The sequence below is a fragment of the Setaria italica genome, chromosome VII (genome assembly GCF_000263155.2).
Source record: "Setaria italica strain Yugu1 chromosome VII, Setaria_italica_v2.0, whole genome shotgun sequence".
Taxonomy (NCBI): Eukaryota; Viridiplantae; Streptophyta; class Magnoliopsida; order Poales; family Poaceae; genus Setaria; species Setaria italica.
This window is the reverse complement of record NC_028456.1, coordinates 22,600,480-22,620,105: the sequence shown is the minus strand read 5'-3', so window position 1 is coordinate 22,620,105 and position 19,626 is coordinate 22,600,480. Positions and strand designations below refer to the sequence as shown.

Sequence of the window (19,626 nt, the reverse complement as noted above, 5' to 3'; positions counted from 1 at the left end):
TGAGCTATGTGGGGAAGCCGTGCTGTCGCTCGTCCGGCAGGGCATGCCGCGCCGCCGAGGCGGCGGACCGCGCAGGTGGTGACGACGAGAGCGCGACGGCGGCGGCGGCGCGCGAAGTCCCCGGCGCCCCGCTGGCCAGGGCGGTCCTGGCGATGGCGCGCGGCGCCGTCGGCCTGGACGACGGCGGCGGCGGCGCGGAGGAGGCGTGGGCCGCGGCGAGCGGGTGGCGGCCCGCGCGCGCCGCCGACGAGGTCCGCCACCTCATGGCGCGCGAGAGCTTGCGCTTCGTCATCTACGCCTAAGAACAACACGCCCGATCGCCGCGCGCATGTCTGCGTGTGTGTGTGTGTGCAGGAGGCAGGAGCAGAGAAGATACATGTAATTAAAACCATTGCTCATGTGTCGTGATTACCCCGTATCTTAACCAATCGAGATCGTATTTAATCTGCTCCAAGATGATTAGTTCTTTCGTGCTTGGATCCAGACCGGATCATCAGCCAAGGCCCCTCCCGTTTCTCCTGGCCGTGACGAACTCTGGCAAATGGCAGCCGGCGAACTTGCCAAGCCAGCAGGGGATCCGGGCACGCTGACCACCGTGCCCGAGCGAGCAGCGATTACATACCGTGCGTCTGACTTTGCGCGAGGATCGCACGTGGTGGACGTGGAACCGACGGCCACGCGGGCCGTGACCGGCGAACAAGTGGCCAAGAATCACGGCGGCGCGCGCCTCCAAAGGAAGACAAGGGAACCGTGTCCGTGACCCGGGGCTCGCGTGCCACGACATGATAAGGTTTTGTTTGGAAGGGGTGCTAAAGTTTAGCACCCCACTTTTAATCTTATTTTAGCACTTGTGGTGCCAAACAGGGATGCTAAAGGTAGGGTGCTAAAATTTAGCACCCTTTCCTTTAGCCCCTCCAAGAGGTGCTAAAGGGGCTAAAAGTAATCCCTGATCCTATTTTTTTCATGGTTGCCCCCTTCCCTGCACTCCCCCTCTCTCCTCCCCACCACACCCCTGCCGCCCTCCGCCGGCCACGCCTGGCCCTGCCTCCTCCGTCGGCCCCACCACCTCCGCACCCAGCCGTAAATCCCCACCCCTCCCTCCCTCCGTCCCCACTCTCGCGCCGCCGCCTCACGCTCTCCAGTGTCCCCCGTGGCGGCTCCGTCGGCGGAGAAGAGGGAGGCGACAACGGGGTCGAGCCACGCGAGGAGGTCGTGGAAGTAGGGCGGGGGCAGGGATCCGGGTAGGCGGAAGGAGGCGCGCGGCGGGTGAAGGCGGCGCGGAGGAGCGGGAAGGCGAGCGCGGCGGAGGCGAGGGTCTCCTGCTCCCGCTGCTCGTGCACCTCCGGGGAGGGGTTGGCGGGAGGTCGCGGGGTCCGCCTCCAACAAGTGCCCCATCGTGTTGGTTTTGGTTAGATCTCGAGCTTGATCCACGCTAGGCACCGCGACGAGGAGCTCCAGCCCTGATAGCGATTGGAGGCAAGGGCAGGCAGTCCGGCAGCTAGGGAGCGGCGGCCGACGCGGGCCGGACGCGGCGTGGAAGGCGGCGGTGGAGCGGCGGCCCCCGTGTTCTGGCTCTGGAGATCTGTGCGGCAAGAACAGGAGAGGAGGAGAAAGAGAATTGGAGAGAAGGAGAGAGAACAATGCAGTTGAATGGAGGGGTAAATATGTCTTTTGCAAACCAAGTTGCTAAAGTTTAGCACTGTATTCAAACACCTCAAGGGGCTAAACTTTAGCACTAAACTTTAGCCATGGGCTAAACTTTAGCACTGGTTCCCAATCAGGATCTAACTAGATAAGCCATGCCAATGAGCAAGTTGCTTAACCTTAGCTTTCAGATGAAAAAACGAAAAGACGATGGCGGGGTTGTTCACACACACGAGCAAGAAGGATCAGGTGCTTTTTTTTCCTGGACAACTTATGCATGGATTAGACATCAGATATACTTAGTAGCGATCAATGTGGCCGGGCATCGCTGTGCTTACCCGAACAGGGTCATTACTCGCATGGGAGGAACCAGCTAGAGTTTCAGGATTATTACAGGTCGGTATCGGCGTCAGGCATCAGATATAGCGCACATGTGCAATCCAACCAGGCGCCTATGTATAATGCTTACGTTGTCATGCGCGGATGTAGCACTATAAGAAACTATTTTATCAGTGACAGGTTTTTCGTGACGTTTGCAGAGAACGTCTGCAAACGTCACAAACGGTACTGCATCTATGACATTTTTCTATTTTACACACAATGACATTTTGTTAAATTCGTCACAATCTGACCCACAACGTCGTGGCGTTTTAGCAAATTCATCACGATGAATAAATTAAAAATCATCATGTTATGTATGGAAAAAATAGAAAAATTGAGGGGGGAATCGGAAAAATACGATCAGTAAATTAAAAATCATCATGTTGCGTATGGAAAAAAAATAGAAAATCAGCATAGGTCTTGAATCAAACATGCGACCTCCAAGATAGAATGCACTTGCCATTGAGCTACTTGTTGTTTTGTCCACTTTCATGATGCCAACCCATCTGTCAATCTTTCATCTGTCGGGGGCCGTCATTGGTTTATTAGAATTGACGTGAAAAAGGAAATTTATTATAATTTACGTGAAAAGGATAAAAAAGGTGGTGGCCAAGGGAATCAAACCCAAGACCTCAAACCAAAGCCAAGTGCACCATATCATTGCACCACTTGATTCTTTGTGATTTGCTTCGGCATACGTTATTCTTATCATATTTTCTGCGTCAGGATATCTTGACACACGGCAGCGAGCTATTGGCTAAGCGGCTTCGCCACGAATCCCGCCTAGGGCGATCCGTGTGCCACCGGTTAGGCCAATCTCGTTGTGCCACGAGGCTAGATTGAAGAACAAACAAACAATTCGTATTTCTCATTTTAATCCGGAATTTAAACTTGTATCTGGTATTTCTCCTTCATGGCGACTTCAAATTTGATGATTCTTTTTTCTAAACATGTATGCCCTAGCAATTGGTAAGCTGCAACTGCAAGCATGGTAGAGGTGCAGCCATTGCTGTAGGGTTGTTGTCGGGCATGGGCGATCCATGGGTACTTGATAACCCAACAAGCATGCACTACTAGGAAAGTTCCTATCACAGCCGGTCCTAAAACCCCTATCACCGCCGTTTTGAGCCGGTGGGTGTGTTATCACCGTCTGTTCGAAAAAAATTTAAAATATGTAAAAAAGATAGTTTCAACCGGAGCACCTACCACACAATCACCTGTCACAAGGGCCAACACGTAGTATTTTTAATGCAAAATTAGCAAGTGTACGGAATCGAGACTCAAACTCAAAACAACTAGCCTCGTGATAGCTTTCTTACCATCACACCACACAATCAATAGTGACTTAGAAAAGGATGATATTTCTTTTGAATTAATTGTTTTGAATCTTGTATGTAATATTTATACACTAAAATAATTTTGAATGAAAAAGTTATCAACTACAAAATTGTAGATCTCATTGAGTGCTACAACTTTACTGTTGACTTTGTTACCATTTGAGATCATTTGATAGGTGTGATACTTATACCAAATATTTAGGCATCTAAATAATTTTAAATGAAAAAAGTTGTCACTAGAAAATTTTAGACCTGGTCGAGCTCTATAATTTTTGTATGAAGTTTGTATTCATCCGACTTTATAGAGCTATAGAAGCTATTAGCCTGGGGTCGTGACATTTGTGGTTCTGTAAACCTAGAAACGTCTTCGCCACTGGTTCAAATCAAATCGGCAGTGATAATTCGTTGGTGATGATAGTTTCTGTAGTGATGAGTTTTTAAATAGGTTTAGATAGGTTTCACGTTTGTAGTGACGAGACCTATCACGCGTGGGGACAAAACGTATACGGAAAAATACGAACTCCAATTCGAGCGAGCCGGAGATGCATTGAAGTATTGCAATGATTACGACCGTCTCGTGGTAATTGCGGGGGTGTTTGGTTCCTCCCGCTAAATTTTAGCCCTCATCATATCGAATATTTAGATACTAATTAGAAATATTAAATGTAGACTATTTACAAAATCCATTACATAAGTGGAGGCTAAACGGCGAGATGAATCTATTAAGCCTAATTAGTCCATGATTTGATAATGTGTTGCTACAGTAAACATTTGCTAATGATGGATTAATTAGGCTTAATGGATTCGTCTCGTCGTTTAGCCTCGATATGTGCAATTAGTTTTATAATTAACTTATATTTAATCCTCCTAATTAGTCTCCGAATATTCGAGGTGACACGGATTAAACTTTAGCTTGAGAAACCGAACAGCCCAACCATTTTCTTTTTAGTTCCAGCAGCCAAGCGAAAAAAGCATTTTGAATTTTGAACGAGGCGGCGACCGGCGAGAGGAGACGTAGACCGCCGGCGTGCAGGAGAAGCCATCTCGCTGGTGTGGTGGGCCCTCCAGCCCTGCGGGTGTCAGGCTCTACAAAAACCCCTCTCACCGCCTCAACCCCGCCTCGCATTTCCAACGCCGCCTCGCCTCGCTCGCCCCCTCTTCTCCGACGACACCACGCCGCGTTCGCGAGAGAAAGCCTCCACCGCCAATCCGCCATGGCGACCAGTGCTCCTCCCGTAGCCCCCTCGCCGTCGAAGGAGCTCCTCGTCGACGACGTCTACCCGAGATCCTGCTCCGCCTCCCCGCCGACCGCCCCAAGTTGATGTACCGCTTCACCGCCGTCTGCAAGACAGATGGCGCCGCCTCCTCGCCGACCCGGCCTTCGTCCGCCGCTACCGCAAGTTCCACGGACTACCGCACATGATCGGCTACATCCACGACGGCGGGGAAGGACACCATCTGGAATCTGGTTGCGAGCTTCGTCACCACCGCCACCACCCCCTTCAGCCCGCGCGTACCCGAGAACGGCGTCGGTCTCCACGTCCTGGACAGACGCCACGGCCGCGTGCTCTTCGAGAAGTTCGCCGAGGGATGGGGCGAGGAATCGTCGCTCGTCGTATGGGACCCCGTCGCCGACCTTCACGAGGAGGTGCGCCTGCCGGAGGCGTTCCGGTTGGACGCCTTCAACTTCACCGCCACCGTCCTCTGCGACACCCCGGGATGCGACCACCTCGGCTGCCACGGCGGCCCGTTCCGCGTGGTGTTCGTCGGCATCCACGACGAGGAGGGTACGTGGGCCACGTCCGCCTTCATTACGCCTCCGCGTCCGGTGCCTGGACTGCTTCGCCCGCCGCCGCCGCCGCCGCCGCCGCCGCCGTCGCCGACGAGGACGACTGGGGGTTTCTCGAGACGGCACCTGCCACCTTGGTGGGGAGCACGCTCTACTTCAGGAGCCCAGGGAGGACTCTCCTGTACCAGTTCGGCGACGAGGTGGAGCAGTTGGCCTACGTCGACATCCCGCCGTTCATCACCCAGCAGGCCTGCGGAACGGTCCTCATGCCGGCGGCGGACGGGAGGCTCAGCTTCGCGGCTATGTACGGCGGCGCCGGCGCCGGCGACATGAGAATCCAGTTCTGGGAAACGGAGGTCCACGCTGGCGGTGATGTTGATTGGGTCCACATCCAGAACGCGCTTGTGAAGATCCCTGTGCCTGGAGTTCAACCCATTGGCGTCGCCGCGAGCTCGCTGTTCATCCGCACACAGGATGATGGAATCATCAGCATCGACGTGGGGAGCGGACGGTTCCAGAAGCTACCCCAGCCAGGCGCTACCCAGATCTCTGCCCTCGTTCCCTTCATGAGCTTCGGTACCCCATCAGGTAATGCTCAAACCTGCCGGGTCTGACGTTTTACACTGAAGTTGCTGCTGTTTGGTTCAGAGTCCATTCCAATTTGCTTCGGATTGTGATTCCGCCTAGTTTATAGTTTTGTTTCCTGGTGTTTGTCATGTCGTATCTTGTAAAGTCTGCGCTGTTAAATGCTTTCAGTTATGAAACCTCTGAATGTTTCCAGCTTAAGCAGATGAATCTTTAATCATGTTCAGTTACTAGTAAGTTTTGTTTCCAGCTGTGGAATTAAAGAGAGGACAGAACAGTTTATGTTGGATTTGTTTTGGGATCATGAATCTCTGCAGGTTAATATTTCTGAATAAATTTTCATTTTGGTGATATGGTGAGTGCATGTGATTCCTGCTGAAATTGCTCGTGTCCGAAGGCTTACCCTCTGTTGATGCGTGCATGTGATTCCCCTAGTTTCTACCCCTTGTTTACTTCACTCCCAACTCCCAACTTTGACACTATGCAAAAAGAAGATTCCCCATTACATCAAACTTGCGGTACATGCATGGAGTACTAAATGTAGACGAAATTAAAAATTAATTGCACAGTTTTGTTGTACTTTGCGAGACGAATCTTTTGAGCCTAATTAGTCAATATTTGGATAATAATTCACAAATACAAACGAAACGCTACAGTGTGCTACAGTGCTGTAATAGTAATTTGGCACCTCCCAATTTTGCCAACTAAACAAGGCGTAACTGTTCTGTCATGGTTTACGTTTCAGACTTGGTAACTACTGTTTCAGAGTCCAATTGTTATGTTGGAATTGCAGTTCAGTCTTCAGTTTCAGCGTTCTATATTGTTCCGGTTGTCAAATATCGGTCTACACTGATTTGCTATGCTTGCTAGCTCGTTCCTAAACTGTCTTATCTACGTTTAGAGTTACTGGTGATCTACAGGTCCACAACTCTTTCATGTTTACGTCTACAGTTACGGGTCGTTTCTGGTCCAAGCATTCAGATCATGATTTCTGTTTATCTCAGAGCAGTTGTACTCGTACATTCATGGCTTGTTTGCTGTTCTTACTCATTCCTGACGTATTTGGACAGATGGTGGAAGTGAAAAGAGTGGTTCCATTGAAGTATCAGGCCCACGCTATGCTGATGCTGTTCCTGTCTCTGATAGCAACAACTCCGATGATGCTAAAGAAGAAGAGACTGCTTCCTCACAGGTGATCTTCAGGTTCACAACTCTGTCATGTGTTTTTCGAGTTACTGGTGATTAGCGCTTGTGATCATGATTGCTTTTCATCTCAGACTAATTGTACATTCAGGGCTTGTTTGACTGTCGAGCAATGCAAAAGATTTACACTATCAGTTGTGTCTTTTCAGATTCTTCTCACCAGCTGATGCCGAGGCAGAATGACCAGGAAAAGAAGCTGATGGCTACCTGTGGCATTCTGGTGGAAATGAATTAGCTTGTGGAACTGAAGCTTGAATGGGGAAATTGCTCATGTTGCCGGGCATATGTGATTCGCCTATTTTCCTAGTTTTGGTTTTCGGTGTTTGTTGTGTGACTCGTGTCACATCCTGCAAACTCTTTGCTGTTAAACGCTTTCAGTCACTGAAAACTCTGAATATCTGCTCAAATATTTGGTTCATGGTAAAGTATTTGTTCGGTGTAGACTGAGGGGGTGTTTGGATCTTTAGTCCTGACTAAAATTTATGTCACATCGAATATTCGGAGGCTAATTAGGAGGACTAAACATGAGCTAATTATAAAACTAATTACATAGATGGAGGCTAATTCACGAGATGAATCTATTAAGCCTAATTAATCCATCATTAGCACATGTTTACTGTAGCATCATATTGTCAAATCATGGACTAATTAGGCTTAATAGATTCGTCTTGCAAATTAGTCTCTATCTGTGCAATTGGTTTTTTAATGAGCCTATGTTTAATACTTCTAATTAGTATCTAAACATTCGATGTGACAGGAATTTTAGGAGGGGCTAAAGAAACAAACACCCCCTGAGTTAGTAAAAAATAATGAGGCATTGTGGTTGATTATGATTCTTATTGTCCGAGCGTTCATGTCCACCTATCTCAGTTGATACATAAATCTCACTTTGACATGACAAGTTTGAAGTTACGATATAACTCTTGATTAATCTGTTCTCTGCAACAGTTAATTTTTATCCCTTCAACAAGGTTGACCCAGTGCTATTTGCAGCCTTTTGGGGCATGCATTTGAAACTGAGAAAAATCCATAAATTACTTTAAAAAGTTGCCTGGATAATGAAGCTGCTAGTTTCAGTATTTCATGACTCTTGAATGAGATTTGTCTGCACAGTACTTTCAGCCTATGAAGACAACCTTTTTGTTCTGCTGAATGTGTTTTGTTTCATTGTCTTTTAACTACTGAATGTGTTTTGTCCATCTAATGCTATCAGCTTGGAACTGAAAAAGTTGGACTTGCAGCTCAGTTTCTGCAGATAGTGAATCAGGTGGACAACTTTCTGAACAAACATGGAATTGATTCTTGGATACAAGAATTTAAGCTGGCCTGTTGCTTGTTGGGTAATTTATTTTTGGGAAAAGCTAAATTGATTAGTTCTTCTGCTGGAATAAACCGGAGAGAATCCGAAACAAGCAGTTTCATGGAGCTGCTGGAAATAAGAGCTGGTTCTCTTGCCTCAACTCATATCTATGGGCCTGTTTGGCTCCACCCTGTTAAAGTTTAACACCAGTCACATCGGATGTTTGGATACTAATTAGAAGTATTAAATATAGACTAATTACAAAACTAATTGCACAGTTGGAGTGTAATTCGCGAGACGAATCTATTAAGCCTAATTAGTCCATGATTTGACAATGTGGTGCTACAGTAACCATTTGCTAATGGTGGATTAATTAGGCTTAATAGATTCGTCTCGCGAATTAGCACAGGGTTCTGCAATTAATTTTATAATTAGCTCATGTTTAGTTCTTCTAATTAGCATCCGAATATCCGATGTGACACTGTTAAAGTTTAGCGCCTCGTATCCAAACACCCTCTATCTTTTGTTGGGGGATTGTGCTGATTGTTTTTTTTAATAATTGATTGTGCTTATTGTTGGGTGAAGGCTTCATAATCAATGAGCTGCGGTGCGCAATTGCGCTTTTATCCACACTCTGTAAAACTCCAGGACACCTTCACTGCGGTAATTAATTTATTGCAACAGGAAAAGGTTAAATAGCTTGATGATACCAGGTTTTGACAAAAAAGAAAAAAAATCAAGTCATGATCCGTAGCTACTGCAGTGTACAATCTTGGCAAAACTTTGCTAGAATGGAAAATGGAAACCAAAATAAGCATCCATTACATCGAGGGCTTGAGGCCATTCATCTGACTCCTTGACCCCACCTTACAGACTCTCTCTATCGCAAGTTGGTTGAACCCAACCAAGTAGTAGCCTCCTAACCCGCACCCAACCCGACGAAGCAGACAGATGGCGCCGCCGGAGCTGATGGGCGACCTCGTCGTCGGCGAGATCCTCCTCCTCCGCCTCCCGCAGTTTTCTTTCCCGCGTACACTATCTTAATTCTAATAAAATGTTTCAATTGTTACAATATGGTTGTCACATATATATATATATATATATATATATATATATATATATATATATATTATATGAAATAGTAGAGATAAAAATTCATCACAAATATTAACTAGAGTACATTACATATGAAATTCATCGTACATATTCAATCTTACATAAATAAGATACTTAGAACCTAAGATCGTCCACATCATGACCGTTAATCATCGCAACATACAAACTACGATTTATATCGATAATGTCGATTCCTAAGACCCATTGACATAATCTAGCGCATATATTAAGTCTTACTATATGAGATATTTAGAACATAGGATCGTCCACGTCACGACCGTTAATTTGGGAGACAAAAAGATACACCAATTTTAAAATAATGGTACAACTGAGATCTACGAGTCCACCTACTCTAGCTGAATATCATAAAGGAATCTTGAAATAATTGTCTAAACGTCTTTTGGAGCAAGTGCCACATTTTCATAATATAAGTATGGTGGTCCAATAGCCTATCCAAGCAAAAGATCTGTTCCCTGAGCATGACCCATTTTGGCAATCCAAAACCAACCATAAGCCGATGGGTCAAGGTTAGTGAACAAATCTCTGGCTGAATCGGTTATTTGCCACCATATTTCTATTATGAAAATTTAGCTCCAAAAAGTGTTTGGAAAACTATTTCAAGATTCTTTTATGATGTTCAGCTAGAGTTTGTGGATTCGAAGTTCTTCTGTTCTCTAGTATTGGAGGAGCAGAGGTGTTACATCCATTGCCGGTTTATCTGCATCATATTACGTGAAAAATGGACATAGAGCTTCGTATTAGATAAAGAACTTGATCAATATTAGGTAGGGGAAAGATAGATTAAATGTGTTTATAATATTTAGTCCACGCTCTGAAATACTCTCCATTCTCCTCATTTCTAAAAGATCAACAAGTACTCCATTTATAACATAAAACTCATTCTAAAAAACTCTCCATTCTCCTCACTTAAAAAACTTTCCATTCTCCTCGTTCTGAAAAATCAACAAGCTAGTAGTACTCCATTTGTAACATAAAACTCATTCTAAAAAACAATTTGAACCAAGTATAAAGAATCGTTAACAATTTGAACCAAGTATATGAAACCATATATAGTTATCTTGGTTCTTATGAGATTGCAAGCTTTTGATTTCATATAGTAATCTCTTACCTAAAAAGCGATGCATCATTATACATTTTGTTTGCTCATCTGATTGAATATTCATGGATCATGACTTCCCAAAACATATCGGAGTCACGTGGTAAAGTCTAGGCCTCTAGGGTTAAAGATATGTGTGAGTAACTTGTTACATATGAAGCTGCAAGCTTCTAGTTGCCCAAGCCGATTGGTGCTGAATCAAGAGCAGGGGAGCCATTGGTCATGCGTTTATGCTAAATGAAGTATTAATTGTTGTCATATGTTGGAAGAAACTTATGTAGATCACAACAATGAAAAACATGCATGTGTAAGGTACGGAAGTTAAAGAAAGGGCACACAAGTGGTACCTGGAGTGTAAAAGCATGTATAAGGTAAGATGTCATAGTCCTATCTTTCAGCGACCTTTCTTGTCTTGAGGTCGAGTGTGAAGACTCCCCAAACTACGTAATTATTAGGTGAATAAAATAGTATTTGTTCCTTCTACGAAGCGAATCACATCACTTGGGTGATCTCGGTATGGTGAGCCACGATGTTGGGGGATCAATGTCTGGAGCTCCGCAACATTGTGTAGCATCCATCCTCCAATCCCATCCTGCTGTGACCACGTATAGATGTACTTATCGACGAACCCTAGCCCTCCATCAATATCAATGGGAACAGACTTGTGAAACAATCGCGGTATTTCGATCACGGACAACCCATGCCTACTTAAGTCATACTTGAGGATCCTCATCGCACCAAGGGTGAAGTAGAGCGCACCTCCGATAAGAAGGCTGGGTTCCCTGACCGCAATATTATAGTAATGTTGTTTATTAGTACCAGAGGTTTGGGCGCTCCATTCTCCTGTCTCTGACAAGTACACGCTCGCCCACGTGTACCTGACATGATCCACGTCGATGGGATGCGCCCCCTCTGTCCCACCCACAAAGACCACGAGGAACGGACCGCCATGACAATCGAGGTGGTCGCAGCCATCCACAGCGCATAGCACAGCCCCAGTATAACAGCACAAATTCTCTTGTGCGTGAGCGAGAAAGCTCAGGTGCTGCCGGTCGCCAGTGATGGGGTCCCAAACAATGAAGCCTGGTGGGCCGCTAGTGTCGATCAGCAGGCCATGGCGGCAGTCAAGGGCCCTGTAGGAGTTGCGGCTAGCCGCCAGCGACGGCGGGAAGAAAGTAGTGGTTGGGACGAACTCGAGGCCTGCACGGAAGCCGAAGTTGTGGATGTAGCCTAGCAGGGGACGCGTTCGATGGAACGTACAGTAGCGGCAGCGGAACCCGCTGTCGAAGAGGATGCGCCTCCAGGCCTTGCAGACGACGGCTGCGCGGATGAGGTGCGCCGGCTCGTCAGGTGGGACGCGGAGGAGGATCTCTTCGACCATCAACGCCGGCAGCGCCATGTCGCGTGCTAGCGTTGATCAGGTTGGCTCCGATGCGGACGGCGACGGCGAGACGATGCGACAGTATCGGGACAAGGAGGAGGAGGAGTCGGTTCCGGACTTGGGTTCGATCGACTTGGGCGACATATATGGAACCAAAGAATAGAGTTCGCCCAACAGAAAATCAGCAAGAAGCTTCAGACTGAATTTTCCCAGCCTTGTGCCATGCCTTTCCATCACTATTCGCTGCGGCCTGTTCGTGATCTTTCAGAGCCCGTGTCCAGGTACGCGTGTGGTTATATTGGATACAAGAACAAGGCACTTCATCCCAAACATCTCTCTCTCTCTCTCTCTCTCTCTCTCTCTCTCTCTCTCTCTTCCTTGCCTTGCCTCTTCTTTTTCCTTATCTAGCGTGTCTCGATCTCTAGGGCAGTTCATCCCTAGGCACTGTTCACTCAGTATGTCAGTAACCAACTGTAACCAACGGAGAGCATCCTTTAAACTTTTCAGGCACCGTATACGCTAGTTGCTTTATAAAATTGCCTATGCACAACAGTGCATTCTTTGAATCCCATAGTAATATGGGATTGCATCTCCAACGCTAGCTGCGAGCACAGAGACCAAACTAATGCGCAAGTTTCTAGGACTACTTAAGGGGAGCAACCATTACACCATAAAGCATTTGTGCTGACAGCTAGAATAGATTTGTGTTGGCGGGTATCGCACCCGCCAGCAACCTTGAGCCAGCACAAATGTTGTCTGTGCTGGCGGGCGACGTTAGCCACCCGCCAGCACAGATACTTTCTGTGCTGACGGATGGTTACATCACCCGCCAGCACAGATGGTTCCAGGAATATGTGTTTTCCCGTTCAATATATTATTTCCCGTGAGTTATTTATAATTTCTATTTTCCGCCAATTTTTAGCTGTCAAATTAAAATATGTATCTCCAACCACATAACAACAAACTTGAATAATAAATAGTTCACATTATCTGTGCTAGCGGGTGCTTATATCGCCCGCCAGCATAATGTCAAATCTGGTCGTGTAAGAGTTAGGTACTGAAGAGCTCCTACTATACTCATGTATTTAGTGCTGTCTTCTGGGCTTAACACTTCTCCTTCGTAACTAGATAGCTTCTTAGATGTGGACAAAGGAGTAGGAGACAGTTTACAGCTAGCCATACCAACTCGGTTGAGAATCTCAAGTGCATACTTCTCCTGACACAATTGTATACCTTGATTGTTTCTTTGAACTTCAATATAATCCTCAAGATGTGGACAAAGGAGGAGGAGACGGTTTACAGCTAGCCATACCAACTCAGTTGAGAATCTCAAGTGCATACTTCTCCTGACACAATTGTATATCTCGATTATTTCTTTGAACTTCAATCCCCAAGAATTGGTGTAGGTCACCAAGATCTTTTAACCCAAAATCTTGCCTTAAATCTTGTAGTAACGCCAAGACTGCTTCTGTAGATGAACTTGTGACAATTATATCATCTACGTATACTAGCATATAAATAGTAACACCAGACTTCTGATAAATAAACAAAGAAGTATCTGATTTAGATGATCTAAACCCTAGAGCAATGAGTTTAGAACTTAGCTTAGCATACCAAGCTCTGGGAGCTTGTTTTAAACCATAGATTGCTTTATCAAGTCGACACACAAGACGTGGAGCATCTGCCTTTTCAAACCCAGGTGGTTGTTTCATATAAACCTCCTTTTCCAGAATACCATGAAGAAACGCATTCTGAACATCCAATTATCTAAGACACCAACCTCTTGACACATCAACTGAAAGAACAAGTCTCACTGTAGCAATCTTAACAACCGGGCTAAAAGTATCTTCGTAATCAATACCATAACGTTGTCGAAAACCTTTAACCACAAGACGTGCTTTGTATCTATCTATTGTACCATCTGCTCTCCTTTTGATTTTAAAAACCCACTTGCAATCTATCAAATTTTTAGCTTTACTTTCTTCAACAAGATGCCAAGTATTATTTCTTAGCAATGCTTTATACTCTTCTTCCATAGCCTGCTTCCACTTAGAATCCCTGAGTGCTTCTTGTAGATTGTCAGGTTCTCCTGTAGCACAAAAATATCCAAAGCGTCTCATGCCATCACCTAAAGACTTAGGTTTCAATATCCCATGTTGTGAGCGAGTGCATCACCTTGGAGGAGAGGGCGTAGCTGCTTTTGTTGGCGCATCCAATCCTAGGACAGCCTCAGAAGATCCTCCAAGCACCTCCGATGGCAAGGGGATAGAAGCTGTCCGCGCTGGCGGGTGCTCCTGTACACGTGGCGGAGTCGGAGAGGCAGCTGGAGACCGTGTCAGGGCAGGCGAGGCAGCAGCTGTCGGAGGAGAATCTCGTACCCCCCCTCCGCGCATCGAGCTAGGGTTGGCTTCAGCTGGGTTGGATGGAGCAGCACGGCCAAGGAGATCCACTTCGGGATCAGCTCTCGATACGCTGTGGAGATCTTCATGGGATCATGCGTCGCGATCTTCTGTGGCAGCTGCAACACCCTCATCTCCATTATTTGATGCTCCTATTGGAGATTGCTACACCAAATCTTATGCAGAAAATTCTTGTATACCGGAATTATCTCCAAAACCATTAGTAACATTAGACTCAAGATAACCTACACCCCCAGGATTGAGAAGATGGCTTGGAAGGAGAATTATTTCTTTGCGAAGTTGAGATCCAGCATTAGGGTGAAGATGAGCAAAAGGGAAGAGATCTTCATCAAAACCAACATCCCTGGATATGTATATGCACCCACTAGAGATATCTAGGCATTTAAATCCTTTGTGCATAGAGATGTAACCCAAGAAAACACATCTTGTAAACCGAAAGGAAAGCTTCTTGGAGTTGTAGGGCCTCAAGTTGGGCCAACAAGCACAGCCAAAAGTGCGAAGAGAGGTATACTCTGATTTTTTATGAAGGAGGTGCTCAACGGGGGTTTTGTATCCAATAACCTTGCTAGGGATAAGGTTGATGAGATAAGTAGCTGTGAGAAAGGCTTGCCCCCCAAAATTTGAGGGGCATAGATGCATTTGCTAGCAAAGATAGCCCAACTTCAACGATGTGCCTATGCTTTCTCTCAACTGCGCCATTTTGTTGATGAGCATGGGGGCAAGAGACTTGATGAGCAATTCCTATTGTTTGAAAGAAGGAGTTCAACCTTTCATACTCTCCTCCCCAATCAGATTGCATAGCTTTAATTGTTCTATCAAATTTTCTTTCAACGAGTTCCTGGAATTCTTGGAACACACCAAAAACATCAGATTTTATTTTTAGAAGATATATCCAAGTGTACTTACTATAATCATCAATTAAACTAGCATAGTAATTATGCTGATCTACAGAAACAGGTGTTGGGTCCCAAACCTCAGAGAAAATAAGATCAAGAGGAGCACTTGAAACACTCATTGATTTTGGATACGGAAGCTGATGGCTCTTGGCCATTTGACAAGAGTCACAAATTGATTGAGAACTATTATCACTAACACAAGGAAGCTTATTTGAACTAATAATCTTCTCCACAATAGGAAGAGCAGGATGACCAAATCTATTATGCTATCTCGAAGTAGATAGCTTATTGACTCCAGAAACTTTCTTATTTTGACCTTCTCCTAAAGGATGAGGCGCTAGAGGATATAGACCACCACGGCATCTACCTTGATGATGGATTTTCTTCATTTTTCGGTCCTTGATAAAAAGAAGTTAGGATGAAATTTCAGGAAAACATTGTTATCACGAGCCAATTTATGAATAGAACGAGATTCTTGCTAGCACTAGGCACGTGGAGGATATTTTTCAGATGGAGATTTCTACTTGGGGTATGTAAGATTGCTGGACCAATGTTACTTATGGACATACCTGAGCTATTGGCAGTGTGCACTTGATCCCGTCCATTGTATTTATCAGGAACGGTTAGCTTCTCAAGTTCTGAAGTGACGTGATCTGTAGCTCCGCTATTTGCGTACCAATTGGTGTTGTAGCCAGAGCCCGAGGTTGCAGCTCCTGCCGACTTGTTGTAATTTGTTGTTCTTCCTCATGATCATACTTGTACTAGCATCGGGACGCGTCATGCCCAATTTTCTTGCATATCTGGCAGACTATCTTGGTGTTGCGAGCTCCTTGCTTGGATGAGTTGGGATTGTAGTTATTGTTGCGGTTCTGCTCTCCTCGACCGCCACGGCTGCAACCACCACGGTTATTTCCATGTCCTCGACCGCCACGGCCTCGCCCAGCCATGTTGGCGGAGGACTGAAACTGCCCACCATCTTGGTACATCTCCATGCGCAAGTCATAGGAAAGAAGCTGGCAGTACAGATCACTCAAAGAGACAGATCCAACACAACCAAGCATTGATGATATGAAAGGATTGTAATCAAAGTCAAGGCGATTCAGGATATATTGGACCATCTCATCATCGTCTATGGGCTTACCAATTGTGGCGAGCTCATCCTTGATTGTGAACATCTCGGTGAAGTAGTTTTGAGATGTCATGCCACCTTTCTTGAGCGTGGCCAACTGCATGCGCAGGTTAGTAACCCGAGCCTTAGAGTGCACTGAAAACATTGTAGTGAGAGCCTCCCATGCTTCTGCTGAAGTAGTCACTGTAGCCACCGTCGCCAAAGCTTCTTCGATGAGGGAGTTCAATAGGTAACTCAACACTTGTTGATCTTTTGCAACCCACACATCATAGTTGGGTTTGGGGACGATCTGCTTCTTGCCTTAGCCTTTGGCCACCTCCATAGTCTTGGGTGGCTCTATGGTAGATCCATCTAGGATCCCCATCAGCTGAGCTCCTCGAATAGCAAGAAGGAATTGCGCCTTCCATAGTAGATAGTTCTCTCAAGTTAGTTTCTCAGAGACACTACCCAGCCGTCGACATAGATGAGGAAGAAGACGCCATGGACGAGCTTGGGAGGATTTGTGGATGTTTGTGGAAAAGGATGCTCTGATTATCATGTAAAATTGGTACACGTGGTTTATATAGGGGCCAATGGCCAAGAGATATTCAAGAGGAATTCGGTTGTAGCTAGATTAGACTCGTTTGGTGTTTACAGGAGATTTATCTCTATAACTTATCTCTAACCAAACTGAGTCTTGATCAAGTACAGATCTGCTAATTCTAGCAAGTTGTTCGTCTCCGATCCCGTCCGTCGTTTGCTATGCCGCCGACGTTACCATTCTGTTCTGTTCGCGATGCTGGTTGTTTTGTGTTTCATCACAATAAAAAAAAGGGAGCATGCACAAGCATGCCGTGTGTGTGCATCACGTCATCCCTTCTTGTTGTAGTAGCCAACCAGGCGAGGAGAGCATTCGGTGTGCATCTCTTCCTTGGCATACGTCACATATCCACACTATTTACTGTAAATGAGCCCGTGCTTGCGAGTCGTCTGGGCCGTTCATCAACGACAATCCTTTTGTTTTCTCGGAACAATTATTGACAGGTCCCCTCCCGCCCCTTGCACTGGATGCTCAAACTGCTCTGCGAGCGGATGCGTCGTGGCTGTACCGTACCGACCGTTGTTTGATCTGACACGACGCAGGGGAGGAGGCTCCTGGTCCTGGCCTCCGGTGCGGCGGCAGCTCAGGTTCGCTAATGATTTGCTCGAGGCCGGCCGCTGGGATGACGAGCCAGGACCGACGCCTGCGGCGTGCTGCACCCGTCCTCACTCCTCACTCAGGCATCCTCGTCATCTCTTGCCAGTTCTTTCCCCCCGCACGTTGAGAGTCCACTTCCCAAAAGCGCGCGGCAGAGATCTTCCAACCATCTTGAACCCAAGTCTGCAGACGGACCGGCATGCAGAGACCCATACGATACGAGATGGCGCACGAGTCATGCGTTCCGAGTTGAATTCTTAGCTTTCTAATAGCATCTCCAGCAGTCTCGCTTTCCACAATCCAACTACCATATATTAGTAGAGTTGATAAGAAAATAGTGCTCGAGCAGTCTCATCTTACTTTTTCATTTTTCCAATAATTATAGGGAAACTCAATAATTCACCATCAATCTCTCTAAATAAAGGAGGAGTTGTGACTTTCCCGATACGGTAATTGGATTGGGATGAAATATTCCTATTAACGGAAACATTTATTAGGAGCTGTAGATGCTCTAATACTAGCTGCTAGCTAGCCTAACCTAGGGTTGGCTACTGCTTGGCTGTCTAGATTCTAGCCCGGCCGGCAAAACGAGCGATTAAGGAGCCTGAAAACCCTGCGCTAATTCCTGGCCGTGGCCGGCGCCGAGCAGTAGTTTTCGGCCAATGACCGTCCCTCCTCCACTAACCTCGCAACCTTTTCAGCTTTAGCGAGTGCTCGTCCCTGTCCCACAGGCCACAGCCACAGCAGACCCCCACCACACCCGTCCTTGTGCCTTCATCCTCAAGACTCTGAACAGTCCAAGACCCTTTAACCCTGAAAGTTCCCATGCGTGCTCCGTTAGCTCACAAGCGAGATCGATCGTGTATATATACGCGGCACTACACGCCTTCGATCGGGGCGAGCTCTCCACTCCAACAGATGTTCCCGAGTCTGTGGACTCACAAGCGACGAAGATCTCCATCCAAGTAACCAGCGAACGAGCGTGCGTGAGCTTTGGGAGCAGAGAACCAAAAGGGAAAGCTGGTTACTTGGCAGTCTGATTCATCAGCGAGATCGTGTCGCTGATCTGATCGTCTTCCTTTGGCGATGTGGGGCGTTCTGTCTCTTGTGCGGCAAGGCCTGCGGCGGCCGCGTCGTCGGCAGCGGGGCGCGCGGGTGGTCGACGGCAGCGAGCTCGGCTACGGCGGCGAGGACGAGATAGGCGCCGGCGACGTCATAGTGGCGCCGCGAGAACCCGCGGCAGCGGCGGCGCCTGCAGGCGCCCTGGCCAGGGCGCTCCTGGCGATGGCGTGCGGCGCCGTCCGCCTCGGCGGCGAGGATGCCGGCAGCGCAGAGGAGGCGTGGGCGGCGAGCGGCTGGCGCCCGGCGCGCGCGGCCGACGAGGTCAGCCACCTCATGGTGCGCGAGGGCATGCGCTACGCCATCTACGCCTAGGCGAGGCGCCTCTCTGCCGCGTCCTGTGTGTTGCACATGTGTGCTTGTATTCGTAGATACACACTAGCACGTTCACAGCAGTAGTGACCTGTACATAAACGTGCATGCCTTGTATGCACTACTTGTCCTATCATGCTTTCTAGTTTTTTTTATTTCCTTTCTCTTTGAGCTGATCATAGCTAGCTTATTGGCGTGTTCTTGTGCTGGACAGTTTGACCCCTGTCCCGGCGTCCCCCTCTCTGTTTCATGCTTTGTTCGAAACTTGGAAGTTCATGGAACTCGGCATGCTCGCCACAACATTGATGATTTCACACCGATCAGTGCGTACTACCTTGGATATAACAGTTTCTGTTGGAGTGTCTATTTGGGATCTTGACACTCGAAAGTAACCGGACCGATGTTCTTGCGTTCTTTTGGAAGCAGCAGCAGGATAGAACATGGATGTGACTTGTGAGACGCTCCTGCCCAAACTCGTACTAGTGATTATCCCTGTTGTAAAAATTCAGGCATGAACCCCTCGATATTGGGTTCTTTTTATTTTCTGTTGATAGTGGATTCTTTGTTTTTATTTCTTTGATCAATTTTTATAGTGGATTCTTGATGGCACTGGTAGACTCCTGTTGACATGATACATGTACGGCAGTGGGCTACGTGGGTTTTCAACCGTCAGATCAGACCAACAGAACAACGGCGCCCTCCCAAATTCAGAGGAACGAC

At 46.9% G+C, this 19,626-nt stretch overlaps 2 protein-coding genes across 2 annotated transcripts; one reads left to right on the top strand and one right to left on the bottom strand.

The window, feature by feature from the left end:
• Positions 1-10,353: 10,353 nt before the first annotated feature.
• On the bottom strand, positions 10,354-11,871 carry LOC101774414. Its single transcript, XM_004978015.1, has 3 exons — positions 11,351-11,871; positions 11,181-11,254; positions 10,354-10,358 (listed from the first exon to the last, which is right to left on the bottom strand). The coding sequence occupies exons 1-3, from the start codon at positions 11,869-11,871 to the stop codon at positions 10,354-10,356; spliced, it is 600 nt and encodes a 199-aa protein (XP_004978072.1).
• Positions 11,872-18,317: 6,446 nt separating this feature from the next.
• On the top strand, positions 18,318-19,229 carry LOC101774393. Its single transcript, XM_004975875.3, has one exon. It carries the CDS (start codon positions 18,562-18,564, stop codon positions 18,907-18,909), a length of 348 nt encoding a protein of 115 aa, XP_004975932.1. The 5' UTR covers positions 18,318-18,561; the 3' UTR covers positions 18,910-19,229.
• Positions 19,230-19,626: the final 397 nt, after the last annotated feature.